Genomic DNA, 15,911 nt, shown 5'->3' on the forward strand with positions numbered 1-15,911 from the left:
GTCCTTATATTATGTCTATGTCTGTGCGGATAAGCAGCACAGCTGTTGCTCCTCCTACACTTTGGTCTGAACCATTGTTCTAACAATAGTGGGGGGGACCTAAAAGTTCATCCTTATTTTTTTCTTTGAGAAATGGCAGATTTACTTCATTCTTTGTTTCTATTGCCTTTCTATATTGATATTGTTTAAATACAAAAGTTTGTTTCATGATTTCTTTGGGGAGGACCATTCTGGACTTTTCCAAGATTGGGGATCGGGACCCCTCCACCCCCCTGGGATTTACACCCATGAGTTGGACTCTTGTGTTATTGTGAAACCTTTTTTAGTTCATATATCCTTTGTATTTAGTTCAGTTCTCTCTGTGCTGCCCAGTCTTCTTCCCTAACTCTTCTGTGTGTCACGTATCCAGCATTATTTTGCATTGAGTTAGGAATATCAGTGATCGGGGGGTAAAACTCCCCACCAAGCATAGAATCTAAAAAGGGAATGAAATATTTTTAATGTTTGTCAACATGACAGTTAGATAACAAGGTCCAAGGGTTCAGGAAAAAGTTGTAAAAGGAAAAAAGAAAATGAAAACATATCTTAAGATAATGCATGCATAGTAAAGCTGACATACGGAGCGAGAGGAAAGAAGTGGTTTGAATGGTTGCTCTCCTGTTTTTCGGTGTTATTTTCTCTTTGCTGTGGTGCACTGCAACCACTGTCATTTCTTAAAGTTCAACAAAAACTGGACCACCTTGTTTGTAGATCATTAAATAGGATACAATATATCATAAAGCATTTAGCAAACTATGTCTCCTACACAGCATCAGTCACTGGTACATGAATTAAATTGTACAATATAAAAAAAAACAAACTTAGTCCTCAAATGGATCTTGACAGAACTGAGTGTTTATAGATTTATATCCAGGTAGATTACATTTTTGCATACTAAAACATTAGCAGTTTTCTCTGCTTTAATTTAAGCCATAGTTTTTGTGAAACATTTTTGTGACCAATTCCTGCTCGATCTGCGCTGTGAACATGACTCAATGCATAGTAATGGCACCTGAAGCTGAAGGTGACTGATGGGCGATGTCCAGTCCAGTGAAACCCTCACCATGCTCGCAGGACTTGTTGCTGTGGTCATTAACAAATCAATGAGAAGTGTATGCTGCCTGGAGCTATGGGTGCTCAGGACTCTCGGACCCCCAGCACCCATGGAATCGACACCTATGATCTTCCAAATGTCCTCATCATTTGAACTTCATGCTTTTCTTTCTTTTATGATGGTGTCTGGACGCCAGACTGGTTCTTTTCATGGCAAACTTGTCAGTTCCTTTGTTTTCATTATTAAATATTTTATTTTCATGCCTGTTTTCAGTCTGCCTGGCTATGGCTTATTCCACTACTATACATAATTATTCCTCAGTTTCAAGAATGTTTTGTTGAGTTATGAGAGCAATGTTTTCTAAAGCCATAAAACTTCTTCCATCTTTGCCTTGGACAGTGACTTACATAGAAAGTTTGGTGTTCAAAAAAAATGCTGTGGATCTTGTCCTTACAATATCTTTTCTAATTTAGGCATCAACTGCAAAACACATACAGTGTGTTGCAGCTGAAGCAGAACCATTTTTGGCTGAGATGTGTTGAAGTTGAGAAATGTCTATCAGTTGCAGGACTCCTGGACTTGGGCCTGGATGAGAAGAGCTCTGCTCAGTACCAGCCAGGTGTAAAAGATGTTCAAACAATGAAAACAAACTAAGCAGTGTTGGTGTCATCCCTGTACAGGCAGGAGGTAAGATAAAGGTCTATTGTAAAGCAGAAACAGAGAACATTTTTTAGTTTAGGGGGCACTTTGAGCTGGAAATGACATGATCTACATACACGTTGCAGTTGCAAATGGGCTTGACTGTTATTTCCAGGATGGTTATGATTTCTCTGACCTAATTTCAGTTAAAATGGGCCAAGGTTCCCCAGAGGAATAATAATGTTCATTATTTTGTCATTCCTTCCTCCGGGTTTCTTAACTCCAGCTAATGTGATGTTAAATCTTTCAGCTCATCTGTTTTGTTTAGTGGTTGAAGAAATTTTCACATATCTGATCAGACTATCTAATCAGTGACTTCCAGTATACCACAGAAACAGACAGCACTTCAACACTTTGCTGTCTAATTTAATCTATCTACCTAATCTACTATTAAAAAACTGCTGGGAAGAAATTTTTTCTAAGCTATGTTTTTTTTAAATTTCTGGTCAGGTATAAGCTAACGGATAAGCTAACATTCAGTGTAGAAAAACTCAATATAGTTTTTCTACACTGTTGATCAAAGCACATTTAGAAAACACAGGATTACAGTGCAAGACAGAGTGGCACTGGCTAAAGATCACTAAATCACCACCAGTAGCAAAACCTCTTCAAACCTTCATGTTCCAACCCAGCTTTTACAGACCTGATAGCTGTTGAAATAAAAGATGTTGAACTTTCCCTCTGTTGCCATATCTGTTTGTTGCCATCAACTGTATGTCAGTGTAAATGATCTTTGACCCAGTTTGATATCTTTATCTCACGTTTGTAGCACAAAATATGACTTCATATGGAAACTGATGTGTTAGCCTGCAGCCCAGAGCTGCCCCAGACAGCTGACAGTGCAGGAAGAGTGAAGCATCTGCCAGAATAAACAGACTCTAACGGGAACTTCGCAGATCTGCAACTCAATGATATAAGAGCTATTTCTTAAGACCAGTGGTGGAGAAAGTACTCAAAAAATGTACTTAAGTAAAAGTACAAATACACAGACAAAACTGTACTCAAGTAAGAGTAAAACTACCACATCAACATTTGTACTGAAGTAAAAGTAAAAAAGTACTGGCTTTTAAAAATACTTAAGTATTAAAAGTAAAAATACTTGCTGAATACATTACCTAATGGCTAATACAATATCATTAAGTGAACCGATCGTATTTAATTTTAATATATCAGTTATGTGCCATTTTAATGAGCAATGTCACATATAAAGCCTGTTTTTATTGTGTTTACTCTTTGCACCATGGTTTAGATTTACATATGTGATTCTATGCATCGTAATTTCAGGGATGGAAACATCTGGTCTCCTGTCCTAACATAGCATGAACTTCACTTTTTTTGCCATTAGTGGCTTTTATTTTGAAAGAAATCCACAGAAAGGTGGGGGAGGACATGGAACCAAAGAGCCACATATCATTGCTGTAGTCAAGACCACCTAACCCGAGACCAAGTCAAGACCAAGACCAGCACCCCGTGCTACATGACAATAAAATTAAGTTTTACCTATCAAAATTGCTTCTCAAATTGATCTGAAAGATCCACATTCCCATAAAACACCTAGATATCAAATACTTACAGCTGAAATAAATTTAACCAGTATCAATTCAAACTCTTCTTCATTCTGCTTTGTTCTCATCTCTGTGCTACAATCTGTGGTGGTCTCCTGCCATCCCTAAAAAGATAACGCCCTGGGCGGTTGCCCATATTGCCCATGTCAGAAACCACAACTGTCTGCACCATTAAAATCAGCATTTAATGGTAAACAACGTGCAACAAGCAAGAAGTAACCAAGCAGAAGGAGCACCGTGACTGTTCTCATCCTCCCTCCCACTGCAATGTCAGGAGATGAAAACAATCAAAGAGCAATGAGCATGCTCTGCTTTCTTACATTCTTGTTTTATTTATTCGTCAATTAAATAAGCCTATATATTTTTTAATAACATAAAATACTAATAGGTACTGCAGTGTACGCAGAGCATTACGAGAACAAAGAACGGCTCTCAGTGAGGCTTCAGTACTAACGATTAGACAGACATCTTCTCCCGCTCAGAGGAAACCACTGCGCATGTCTGGAGTTCTGTGTGCGAGTAAAGGTGGTGGCGATGGGTGACAACAGACACTAAGTCACGTTATTGCTTGGATTTTACGGCGCCACCTTAAGACCCTGAACTTCACATTTTAATGGAAAAAACGAGCACAACGCGACTTGGATGTAACGAGTAACGCGACAGTTTTGTAGAAATGTAGTGAAGTAGAAAGTACAGATACTTACTGTAAAATGTAGTGGAGTAAAAGTAGAAAGTATCCATTTTTAAATCTACTTAAGTAAAGTACAGATACACGAAAATTGTACAGTACAGTAACGACTGCTTAAGACCAGCCTGTCCACTTCAGGACAGGCCAAAGTGTGTCCTTGAAAGGTGATCTGGAGTTCAGAGAGTAGCAGACTCAGTTCTTCAGACGGGTGAGGAGAGCTTCTAGAGGGTGCAACCTATGGATTTAAAGGAGAAAAAAGTAAAAACAAGTTCATCAAAATTATGACTACAAATATACTACACCTGCAAATACTTTTCAATAAAAATATTTGCAGGTATATACTGCAGTTATAGGGTTCTTCAAACAGTATCTGTGGATGGGGACGGCAGAGGTCAGGAAGATCTCCCAAAGCGGTTTACATTACAGGGGATATGAAGAAGCCTCTGAGCTAAAACCTTTGTTATTTTAGGAATTAAACATGGCGCCAGAAGATTCATTTGTTTGAATCTCCTGGCACTCTTGAATCTTCTCTGTTTGATAATCCATATAGTCAAAGACTTCTTCACAAAGTATAACTGGAGAAAATGCAATGCTGAGATGATTCTCTCCTTCAGCAGGCCATCCAGGACTTTTCTTGATTATCCTACTAAACAACCCTGTTGCTCTCCAGTTTTGCCATATGCTTTGTTTTATCAATTTCTTTCCGGTTGCTGCCTGTAACTGATCGTGTGGTATGGTTTACAGAGTCCATTTATCTCAACAACTGCCTTGAACTTCTAAATGTTTGTTGCCAGGGTGGCATCATGCCTCTGGTTAGCTTTCATGATTCTGTTGGCTGAGCAACATACTTATTCAGACAAAATACTCAGTAAAAGTACAAAAGGGAATAAAAAAATCTAAATGTAGAATAAAAAGATATGAAATATGAAATTAGGCATGAAAATGTAAAAGAAAGCAGAGGAACTGCTGCAGCTGAGACTGGTTGCCTGTATATTTTTAATTCTGTTGCCTTTATTATAAATTGTCATGTCATCTGAGTACATCTTGAGAAAAAAGTGTGCAGCAGCAATAAAGAATGCATAGAAAGATTTCTGTCACTTTGTGCATTCAAAATGATATTGGAAGTTAAATAGTTTGTAGATCAGAGAGCGACCCCTCTTCTCTGGCACAAGACAGTTGTTAAAGTCTGACCATCAGCTGATGCCGAAGTGGTCATTTGATTCTGAATGTAATAATTTGTGTTAATCATTCAAAAAAAGTTTGTGAGTATTTCTGCATTTTTTAGTTTCGGACACTAAAAAATTTAAATTTTGTAAATATTAATTTTACCCTAACATTTCCAGAAGAGTCCATATAACACTACTAAGCCAATGAAATGGTTAATACCTCTCCTTCATACTGCTGGTTTCTTCCATCGGCTTTGTTGAAAAGCTGTTTGTTTCTTAGTGATGACGTATAGAAAAGGGAGCATTGGTGGTATTCCTTTAAGTGTAATATTAACTGTATGCAAACACATTGTTTTTGAATTCTGAAGTGAGATGAGCTGCTCAGACTTTGTGTATGGTTGAAGAGAGTTTGAGTTTTCCTGTTGGAGCTCAGGTGTCTGCTCTGACGCTCTGCTCAGCTCCCAGGCATCTTCTGTTCAGTCTGCTCATTTCATTTGTCTTCTCTTCAGCTTGGCATCAAATTGCATTACCACTGGCCTGGGTGCACCACTGGGCCAGGACATCAGTACTGATTGTCTGCCATAATTACAATGTAATGTTTGAATAAAACAGCCGTTAAATGAGACATTATCCATATTTATGCCAGTGTTGATTTCATAAGCTCCTCATTTTAAGGTCACAAGAATGCATTATGCAGAATTATGGATAGCGATAAAACTATGAAGTGGAAATCAAAATGTTGACCTGACAGCTGTTCTTTCTTTGACATCTATTCCACTGATCGTAAGATAAAACAACAGATCTGCAGAAATACAGAGCTGGTTCAGGTTCGCATGAGTGATTTCTGAAAATTTTGTTTAAACTCTTTCTCACAGGGATTATACATAATAAAACTGATCAGAACCAGAACTAATATCAGGCTGTGCCTACAAGAATTTTGGGGAAATACGATGAACTCTCCTGTTGAATGTTGAACAGGCACTTAAGGCTCACAAAAAATTAATTAATTAAAACCTTCTGTTAGGTTGTGTCTACAAAAAAGGCAATTTTATGTATTCATGCTGCTGCCATAAAACACCATTTAACTTCTTTACCTCAGCCAGCCTCCTCTGCTCTTCTGACTTAGAAAAACAATAAAAAGTTTAAAAACATGTGAGACTGCTGAGCTAACACTGTTATAACTCATTTATATTGTATGTAGGGGACTAATTCTATTTTATTGGAATTATTATTGTTCATACATAGTTATTTTTATTCCTGAACATCTGGAGCTACATTCTAACCGCCTGATGCTGATAGTTGACTCTAAGTTTGACCAAAGACGACACAGTGTGACAGACAGAACGTGTCCTATTAACTCCATCAACAATGCTAGGCATAAACAGCTTTAAGCCATCAGGTAGAAATCATGTTGTTTTCAAATCAATTAGAGATACGGATAGTTTTTATGAGGATTGTGTCATGTAAGTAAAGGAAGTAAAACTTTATTTATACAGCACATTTGAACTTATAAAATCACAAAGTGCTTCACTTTCAACCACGTAGGTTTAAACACAAAATTAAACACATCTGTGCCTTGTGGAATATTTTAAATCCTGTTTCCTTCCAGTAAAAACAACTTCTGTTCAAATAAGGTTCGAGTTACAACTCACAAAAAACAACAGCCATATTTGCAGTGTGTATGAATGCCGTGACTTCACTCCTTGTTAACTTGTCACAATCTGCAACATTAATCTGCATACAGTATGTGATCTTTCTTAACCTCCTCCACAAGTTTCAGTCTGGCTGATAATTATGAAACATCACATTTTACCTTCTGGATAGCAGAATGACAGGGTGCAGCAGGTGAAAAGGTCTCTGCTGCACATTCAGAGAATGCATTCTGTCAATNATCATCTTTCTCTCATCGCTGTTAATACTGAGTGAGGTAGAGATATGAATCGCGGGAATATCGGAGACGACAAATAGCCCTCTCATACGCTTCAAACGGTTTTCGAATACGTGTCACAGTTCCTGAACGGGAAGGAGTTGTTCGAAGTGCTTTTTTTGTGAGAAACAGGCTGGCTAATTCTCTCACGCTCTGTGCCACCAACAGGTGCAGGGCATTAATTACCGTAGCAACAGAACACAGAGCAGAGGAGCTGCTTAGGACTACAAACACGCCATCATTGTAGTTCTATCTACGGCCAAGACTCAGTTAAATGAGAGGCCTGAGCAGCATGTCAGAACTACAACATGGCGGAACTGTCTGTTACTAAAGAGGAGGATTTAGCTGGTATTCTGAACTACTTGTGTTTTGAGCATTATATAACTGATTTAACCCAATCATTATTACACATGGGATTAGTGTGGCCATTTCAAATGAAGCTTACTGAAAATTTCAAAATAAAAGCCTTGACAATTTTTACATCATGTAATTGCTCTTTTGGCCATTAGATAACTGGTTTAACAAAACCACTGTTACACCCAGGATTAGTGTTGCAATTTCAAATGAAGCGTAATGAAAATTTCAAAATAAAAGCCTCAATAATCCTCTCAGGTAATATTAGCTTTTATTATCTTTTTTCCTCGAGTTAGCTATAATATTAGATTAGAAGATAATAGAAGATATAATATTAACATTTTTTCAAAATTGTCCTAGGGCTTATGGTTTTTTGTCAGGGTCCTTGAGACCGACGCTGGGTGTCTCACAAGTATAGAAACTCTGTCTCCAGCATACTGTCTGACAGAGAGAGCCAGCCCAGGTGCAGATAATGAATTACCATAGCAACGGGTCCCAGAGAGAAGCAATGAGCAGTCTGACAAACAGGCGCAGAGACAGGTCTCACAATGCATTGTGGGAAGAATACATATTTCCTGTAACTATTCACATTTTGCTTAGATAAAATTATTATTTCTCTGAATTTTTGAGTGTGAATTAAAATCCTTAGTATGAAGGTTGAAAAATTTTGAGACATGAACAATTACCCACTGTCTTTATTTTTTTTTTTTTTTATTTCGAACTGTGAGAAAGAACCACATGTGCGAAGCTTATAGTCGTCAGTCATGGACTGAATTTTGTTGTGTCTGAGGTTCAGCATTTATACTGTAGTGAACCACATCAGCCATAACAATGCAGTGATGGACCTGGCTAAAGCTTCAGTAATTGCAGTTTCATGATGAACCATGTTAGCACATAAGTAATATTCTGATATCTTGAACGCAAGGTCTATAGAGACAGGCACACTTTGGCAGGCCCCGGTTAAATTTCTTCAGGAATTTTCTAGTTCCAATTTTAGTTCTCTATTTCTGACAGCTATTATTACTGTTATAAAACAGCAGTGTGGAGAGACACATTCTTGCTTTTATACTGGATTTTTAAAGTTTAAATATTAATAAATATGTAAACTGTAACTGACCCATTTTCTTCATTTTATTTTGATAAATTTACTTCTTTTATCTCTGAGCAAGAAATGTCCCCAGATTTAGTCTTGGAAATCTGGTCACCTTATTTTACACATAAAACTCTGAGTCTAAAAATGAGACCCACTCTAGCCCCTTATAAGACAATAGTAAAAACCTGGTAATTCAGAGATAAAAAAATGTTTTATTATATGATCCTTTTTAATGATGGATGGTTAGCTGGAAATGAGAGCTGCCTCACCTTCCGTTTTTTGCTCCTCCCTTCAGCCTGTAGGGTCCTGGTACACTGTTCCACACACTGAGAGAAGCTCACACTGCTGTGATCTGGACTGTAGTCAAGCTCAGCTAAGTGAGCCAAAGACAGAATGTAGTTGCAAGCAATACGTAATATAGCAAGCTTGGAAAGTTTCTGTCCATAGGAGTAGCACGGCACCTTCAGAAAACCAGAGACAAAAGTCAATGTTAAGTAGTTTCTGTAAGCAGATGACCATAAACATACCTCAAATCCCTATAATAAAAAAAATATATATATTTCTTTTAAGGAAAAATAAATAATATGCATAAAGTCTCTGCGTCTGTAATCAAACAAAAACACCATCCATTTCAAGTGTATTATTTATTTAAATGTATTTAGATTTTTCTTAAGCCCCTCAAGTTTCGGCCAGCAGTGGCAGAGAGGACCAACTAGTCAGGTTCTGGTATCACTTGTTGTCTGCACACAAGGTTTTAATTCTTTACTGCTTGGATGGCAACAGCAACAGAAATAATTTAAGTCGACCTTACCTCTGTGTAATAATCCTTATCAGGGTGTCAAAATGTATTGTGTATTTTGTTGTGTTTAAGAGCAAATTTGTTGTTCATTAATTTTGCTGCTTAATGTAGTTCTTAGATTGACGAGGACCATATCTAGAGATGGGGCTCTTTTGTTTTTTATTTGAGTTAATCACAATTAACTACATTTTAATCAATGGCTATATATTGACAAAATGAGCAGGATTCTCAATTTAAAATTCTTTTTGCTTCTAAATTAATAGATACGTGAGATCAACAACAATGATTATTGTTTTTAATCTGTTATTTATTATATTTAACAATCAGACAAGTCAAAAGTGTTATTACAGCCATTCAGTTTTGATTCAGGAAACCCTGATCATCCATGTAACTTCTTTGATTTTTTTTTTTTTTATGTGGATTGGATATAGCATAGGGGACATCTGTGCTTGATGCTGTTTGTTTATTTGTTTGCTAGTTGTACTGAGATGGTATTTCAGGCTTGAATAGCTTCGGTAGAGACTAACTCATGTTTGCACAACTTGCAAATCTTCCAGTACACCATCTGATCATTTCTATGAAGCAATAATGAATCCTTAGCGGGACAAGAGTGCTTTTATTGTCCATCATAGATGCTTGAGGGTGTCGCTTGAGTGTCAGCTTTACAGGCGTACCAGAAACACTCAAATATATAGATTACGTTATGTAATAATCATATATTTTCATGTTTTTATTAAAATAGACAATGTACACAAAAAAAGATTAACATGCAAAAATATGTATAATTATCAAATCTTATACAACTTAAAGTATATCCACATGTGTTTCCATATTTGTGCATGCACTTTAAAACCAGATAAATATATTTCTGTTATTCTATATTAAATTTATACCTGCTTTCATGCAGGTTTAAATGAGATATAAGTATAAATGGGTATAATTTGTGCATTTTTTTTTATTAAATAAAAATAGAGTCTAACCTGTTTCCTTAGTGCCTCAAATGCAGCACTGATGGTGTGAACACGAGTCCTCTCCCTGGCATTGGCCAGTAGCCTTCTAGTTTGTTGTATAGCTTTGACCTCTGGAAGACGTGCCCGTGTATCAGCATCAACTCCAACCCTCTTCCTTGGAGATTCCTAAGGACAGATGATCAAAAAGGGTGATACAACCAAGGGCAGAACTTTCATTCAGGTCAGAAGTCTGTTTTTAAACCATCATAATAATTTTAGTGTCAATTTCCAAACCAGAAAACTAAAATTCTCTGTAGGTTGCAAACAAATCAAATATTTCAATGTCATTTGTGAATGTTAGAGCCTCATTTTCAACAGAGGAGCTAAAAAGGTTGAAAAAGGTTATTTTGGAGAAAGTATCATGAACATCAATATGCTGGTGTCTATCTCCAGCGAAATGCCCAAACTATTTTTTTTAAATATTAGACAATTAATTTAATTTCCCATAGTTATCGCGGTAGAAGCCATTTGTTTGTTAAATACTTAATGAAACATATTTACCNAAGTGCCATTGTTACACATGAAATATATTGGTCATTATATTGGTCAGCTGTTTTGCAGTTTTCTGGAAGTTTGGAAATTCTGGAAGTCCAGATTTGTGGTGCTTAGAAGTTGAATGCTGCTTCTTTACATAGTGAAAACATAAAAAAAAAACCACAAACACGTCACATATCTTGAGATGTTAAAAGTGTTTCTTGAGCCACTGTTGTCTTTTCATCATTTCAGACCAGTATGTCCATTCTTCTCTAACTTCTGAAATCAACAAGGTATTCCCCCACATCCCCATCTATCACCACTGGATATTTTCTTTTTTTTTTTTTCATTTTGCTCTGTAAACTCAAGAGGAGTTATGTATAAAAATTCCAGTAGATCAGCAGTTTCTGAAAAATTCAAGGCAGCCTGTCTGGCACTAACAACCATGCTAAGTTCAAAGTCACTAAAATCCCCTCTGTCCCATTCTGATGCTCATTTTGAACTTCAGCAAGTTAAAAAATTCAGCAGAGCTATGTTCTTAAAAACAGAGTAGCTGAAATGTGATTTGAAAATTCACATTGTGCCATTGAGGAATTGAACAGGTGTACCTAATAAAGTGGCCGGCATGTGTATGTATTAGGCAGCAAAGTGCCAACAAAACTGAACAGGAATTGACAGGGAGGACATGACAGTGGTTTGGTTTAACTTTATGCCACACACTGTCCACAGCTTTGCTTCTGGAATCCAGGGACAGTTTCACCTTTTCAACGTTTATCACAGCATGCTGAAGCTAATGAACGACACAATTAATGCCACGGATGAGGGATTCCTCCTCTCTCCTCCACCCCTGTTACATTCCTTAAATACAAGTGTTTAATTAAGCAGGAATGTTAATTAGGAAGTTATGATATGAAGATGTGCGGGTGAGGAAGGAGGGGAGGGGACCGGATCTGAGACTGGTTAAAGTAAATGAGTTTAAGACGAATGGGGTTCTCCTCTTGATGACAGTGGGGAGCGTTGGTGTGTCAGCGGCGCTGGATGGTGATGAGGACGATCCGTTTCCCACCAAGCTACACGGCTAATGATCATGAAGGAGAGATTCAGTGGTTAAGAGTCAGTAGATGTTAACAGTTAAGTAGCTTTGACATATTTAGTGTGTTACCTGAGTCCACACACAAAATCCTTTAGCCGACATTTTCCTGTGGAACGAGCTGGAATGTGAAATCAGTTTAACACTCAGAGATGCTGACAGTGTGGCTGGAATCCTGTAAAAAATGAAACCCTGGAAGACAGTGCTGTTTAATTTGCAACTGAAAGGCTTTTCATAGCTAAATTAAATTCTAAATTATAAATATTGTACTGCATAGAGTGATAAATGCGTGTACTCTGAGTTGCATAAGCTCACTGTCTCACTATTGCACAAAATGATCCACCTTCATCAGTACAGAGTCAAAGGGGCTGTGCACAGCCAGCCTGAAGCACATAGACCCCTCTTTAATTTGATTCTCCTCATATTCACACATGGCTGCACAGTGGCGCAGTTGGTAGCTGTTTCCTTTCAGCAAGAAGGTCTTGGGTTGCAGGTTCTCCCGGTCCATCCTCTCGCAGTCCAAAAACATGACTGTTCTCTAACTTCTCGTTAGGTATGGATGTGTGTGTGTGTGTGTGTGCTGTTTGTCCTGTCTGTCTCTGTGTTGGCCTGCGATGGACTGGCAACCTGTCCAGGGTGACCCCGCCTCTCACCTGAAATGTCTTGTTGGGGATAGGCACCAGCAGCCCTCCTGACCCCTTTAGGGACAAGGGTGTAAGAAAATGGATGGATGGACGTTCACACAGCAGAACCGTTGAAGAGAAGTAGATTTAATCTTTGTTCTGTTTTCTGTATCTCATTAGAAAGCCATCTTTACTTCCAGACTAACCCAGATGAATCCATACAATCCAATTTAAGGAATTTCCTCACTAAGAGATCTTATTAAAAGTTTATTTAAACAGAGCCATAGATAAAAGCAGATTTGGGAAGCCAAGATGTCCATGCTGGGCTTTTAGCCTTAATAGCCATTAATGACACATCACCACTCCAGATTGTGTTTTTAAATTTAATTGAGTAATAAAAAAAAGTCTTGTGTGGATAAGCTATGAAGATGTAAAAGCAATATTGTTTGTGACTTAAATGGCAAGTGTAGAAAACAATTGTGGTAAAATAAAATAATTTAGATTCATAAAGGAGAAGTCAGAAGGCAGCCAGAGAAACGGGCAGGGCAACAGAAACCAGTGAGCCGATATACTGGGGCAGCAGTGGAATATGGCAAAGGAACCAGATGAGCTAATCAGAGAACATGTGGAACAGCTGTGGCTCAGAGGAACCAGGGACACCGCAGGAGCTGAACTAAGACTCACAATCTATTGTCCAAACCAAAAGGGAAACACACTGAAAGTGAAATAAATTCAAATGCGAAAAATTCCCCAGAGTAAATAAGACAACTAAAATAACTAAATTCTCCATTGCCAACATTTTAAATAAAAATGCTGCTTGACCTCTGCACTAACAATTTAACTTATTCACGAGTGAAAAAATGAAATCTCATCTCATACCTGAAGCAACATCCAACATTTGCACCAGTAAATGCGCGCTCACTGCACTTGGTTGTAACCCACGACAAACAAGCTGCCAGTGACAACATTTTGTAGCATTTTGTAGCAATGGCTGTCTAGGTATCTCCTGGTTTTGGTCTAATTGCTGCATAGAGAACTCACCATAGTGATAAATCTTCCAGGTGGGATGGTACATTCAAAGAACTCTCCATTTCTCCAACGTACCAATAAGTTTTATTACCTGGGAGGATTTTTGGCCATGATACTTTTATCACAAGGAATGTTTGGAGATGCAGTTTGGATATTTCTTGAACAAAAATTTAATCCAACTCACTCTTAATCAATAATTATATTACAAACTGAAGGGCTTCCTTTATGAAAAAGGGAATCAGATGTGATGCTTTAACTGCAAAGAGAAAAAGATTTTGAGAAAAAAAACTGATAAAGCTGCATGGGTCTTAGGTGTTGTGCTGCTTAAACACCGCATCAGATTTGTAAAACCAAGTTAACCCTGAGTTAGAACAAACAACACCGCCCAGAAGCTGTTCTCTTTAAAACAGTAATCTCTTCAAACCTGATCTCACAAATATATGCAATTTTTATAAAAATGTGTTATGTTTAACAGTGCAAAACCTGACACATACAACAGTACTGACATGCAGATAAGACCTTTGTCTGAAACAGCAAGTTTGTCTGCTCATAGTAGAGTTATGCTCTCTCTATTCAATAAAAATAATGAACGTTTTTATTGTTATGAACATATTATTTGACATGTTAATGAACATTCAGGTACAAAAGAAAGTCTTGACAAATATATTTTTATGCATCTTTAGTTAAGTTAAAGTGTTTTAGTCCTGCTGCTCAGACTCAGTGTGAGCTTGTTTCTCTAGAGAGCCATAGACTAGCGGTTCTCAACGTGGGCGGTACCGCCCCCTGGGGGGCGTTCAGAGGACGGCAGGGGGCGCTGGGATTCCTTTGGGGGGGGGGTTTGGTCAAAGGTAAACTTTACACAGTAAATGCACAACAATAGACTTTGAGCAACTTGGTAAAACTGTATTTTGTAACATTAAATCATGCTTGGCTGCAACGGTATCGATGGCAGCTCTTCTCCTCTTCAGTGTTTGTAGCTTCTTGGCACAGCTCCTCTCCTGCTACTGGTAGCAGGAGAGGAGCTTTTTTTTTGAGCACCTGCCCCTTTAGTGGTCTCTGCACGGCCCTGAATGTTAGCTTCTCATTTTCAACAGTGGAGCTATAAAGATTGAAACAGGTTATTATTTTGAAGAAAATCTCATGAACATCAATATTTCCACTAAATAAGAGGCAAAAAAGTAGTTTGATAGAGAAAAAGCTTCTCAGACTCTCAGCTCAAAGTGAGGTTCCCAAACTATTTTTTTTTTAATATTAGACAATTAATTTACTTCCACATAGTTATCGCGGTAGAAGCCATTTGTTTGTTAAATATTTAATGAAACATATTTACAGTGTTTGATGTTTGTTGTGAATGACGTATACTCACAAAAAATGACGTAATTTGTTGTTTATTGAACGTTCAGAAATTACAGCGGCTGTGAAGAGCCACAGCAAAGGTAAACAAAGGTAAAACAACCTGAACAGGTGATCAACTCTAAACCACTCGCACCTTTTTACTCTCTGTCATTTAAGCACACCTGTTGCCATGGCAACCGCCTGCACTCCGCAAGCCGAGCAGAGATTATGTTAAAAACATAACATTCAGTCCTATGATATCAGGTTTTCAGGCCTGATATTTATTTTGCGATTATTAATAAGCCTCCCTGAACACAGCGGTGGTTGATTAATTTTAAACTCCTGCTCTAGTTATTTTGGAAATGGAACCGAAACGCACAGAATTGCGCAACACCTTGTAGAAATAATAATTACTGAGATTATTATTTTTGTTGGGTCATTAATATGTACGGAGCCTCCAGGGGACATGGGGAATTTTTTTTCTTTTGTGTTCCCTCACAATAATCTACTGATCAGTTCCATGCGGCATAATTGATACTGTAAACCTTTCTTACGGTGGCCACTGTACTTTCTGCTTCAATACAAGCTTATAAGGTTTTTCCATGAATGTTAATATCTTGTCGTGAAATATCTGGCATTTTATATCATTTTCTTTAGTATAGAAAGGGACCACAAACCTATGATATAAACAGAAACTTTCCGTTAGTAGGAAAGAAATAAAAATACATCCAAACTATTTGGACTATTTCTGAGTTATTATCACAGGGTAATCAGTCATCTGATTGTGTCTCTATGATCGTCTGAATGGTTTAAAGTGCTGCTTTCAGTGCCGTTAACCTTAACAGACATAAACATGCAGTAAATAAATCGATTTTCAATCAGTTCTTTTGCACCAAAGCGTTAATAATAATAAACACGTTTTCACTGAGGCTCTATAAGAGCCATATGAATGAAATAAGTAATTAT

At 37.6% G+C, this 15,911-nt stretch overlaps 1 protein-coding gene across 4 annotated transcripts in view; it reads right to left on the bottom strand.

Annotated features, from left to right (window-relative positions):
• atoh8 (atonal bHLH transcription factor 8) overlaps positions 1-15,911 on the bottom strand; it is a 25,803-nt gene that overhangs the window by 4,291 nt on the left and 5,601 nt on the right. For 3 of the 4 annotated variants that reach the window (XM_016663507.1, XM_016663506.1, XM_007577028.2), the window contains 3 exons: positions 10,365-10,520; positions 8,855-9,046; positions 6,907-6,913 (listed from right to left, as the gene is read on the bottom strand). In XM_016663507.1, the coding sequence (XP_016518993.1) occupies positions 6,908-6,913; positions 8,855-9,046; positions 10,365-10,520 (354 nt within the window). In that variant the 3' untranslated portion in view covers position 6,907. Of the gene's footprint in view, positions 1-6,906; positions 6,914-8,785; positions 9,047-10,364; positions 10,521-15,911 lie in introns of those variants that run through there. The other variant, XM_007577027.2, reaches the window with a different exon arrangement.

This window comes from Poecilia formosa, unplaced genomic scaffold (genome assembly GCF_000485575.1).
Source record: "Poecilia formosa unplaced genomic scaffold, Poecilia_formosa-5.1.2 Scaffold424, whole genome shotgun sequence".
NCBI lineage: Eukaryota > Metazoa > Chordata > Actinopteri > Cyprinodontiformes > Poeciliidae > Poecilia > Poecilia formosa.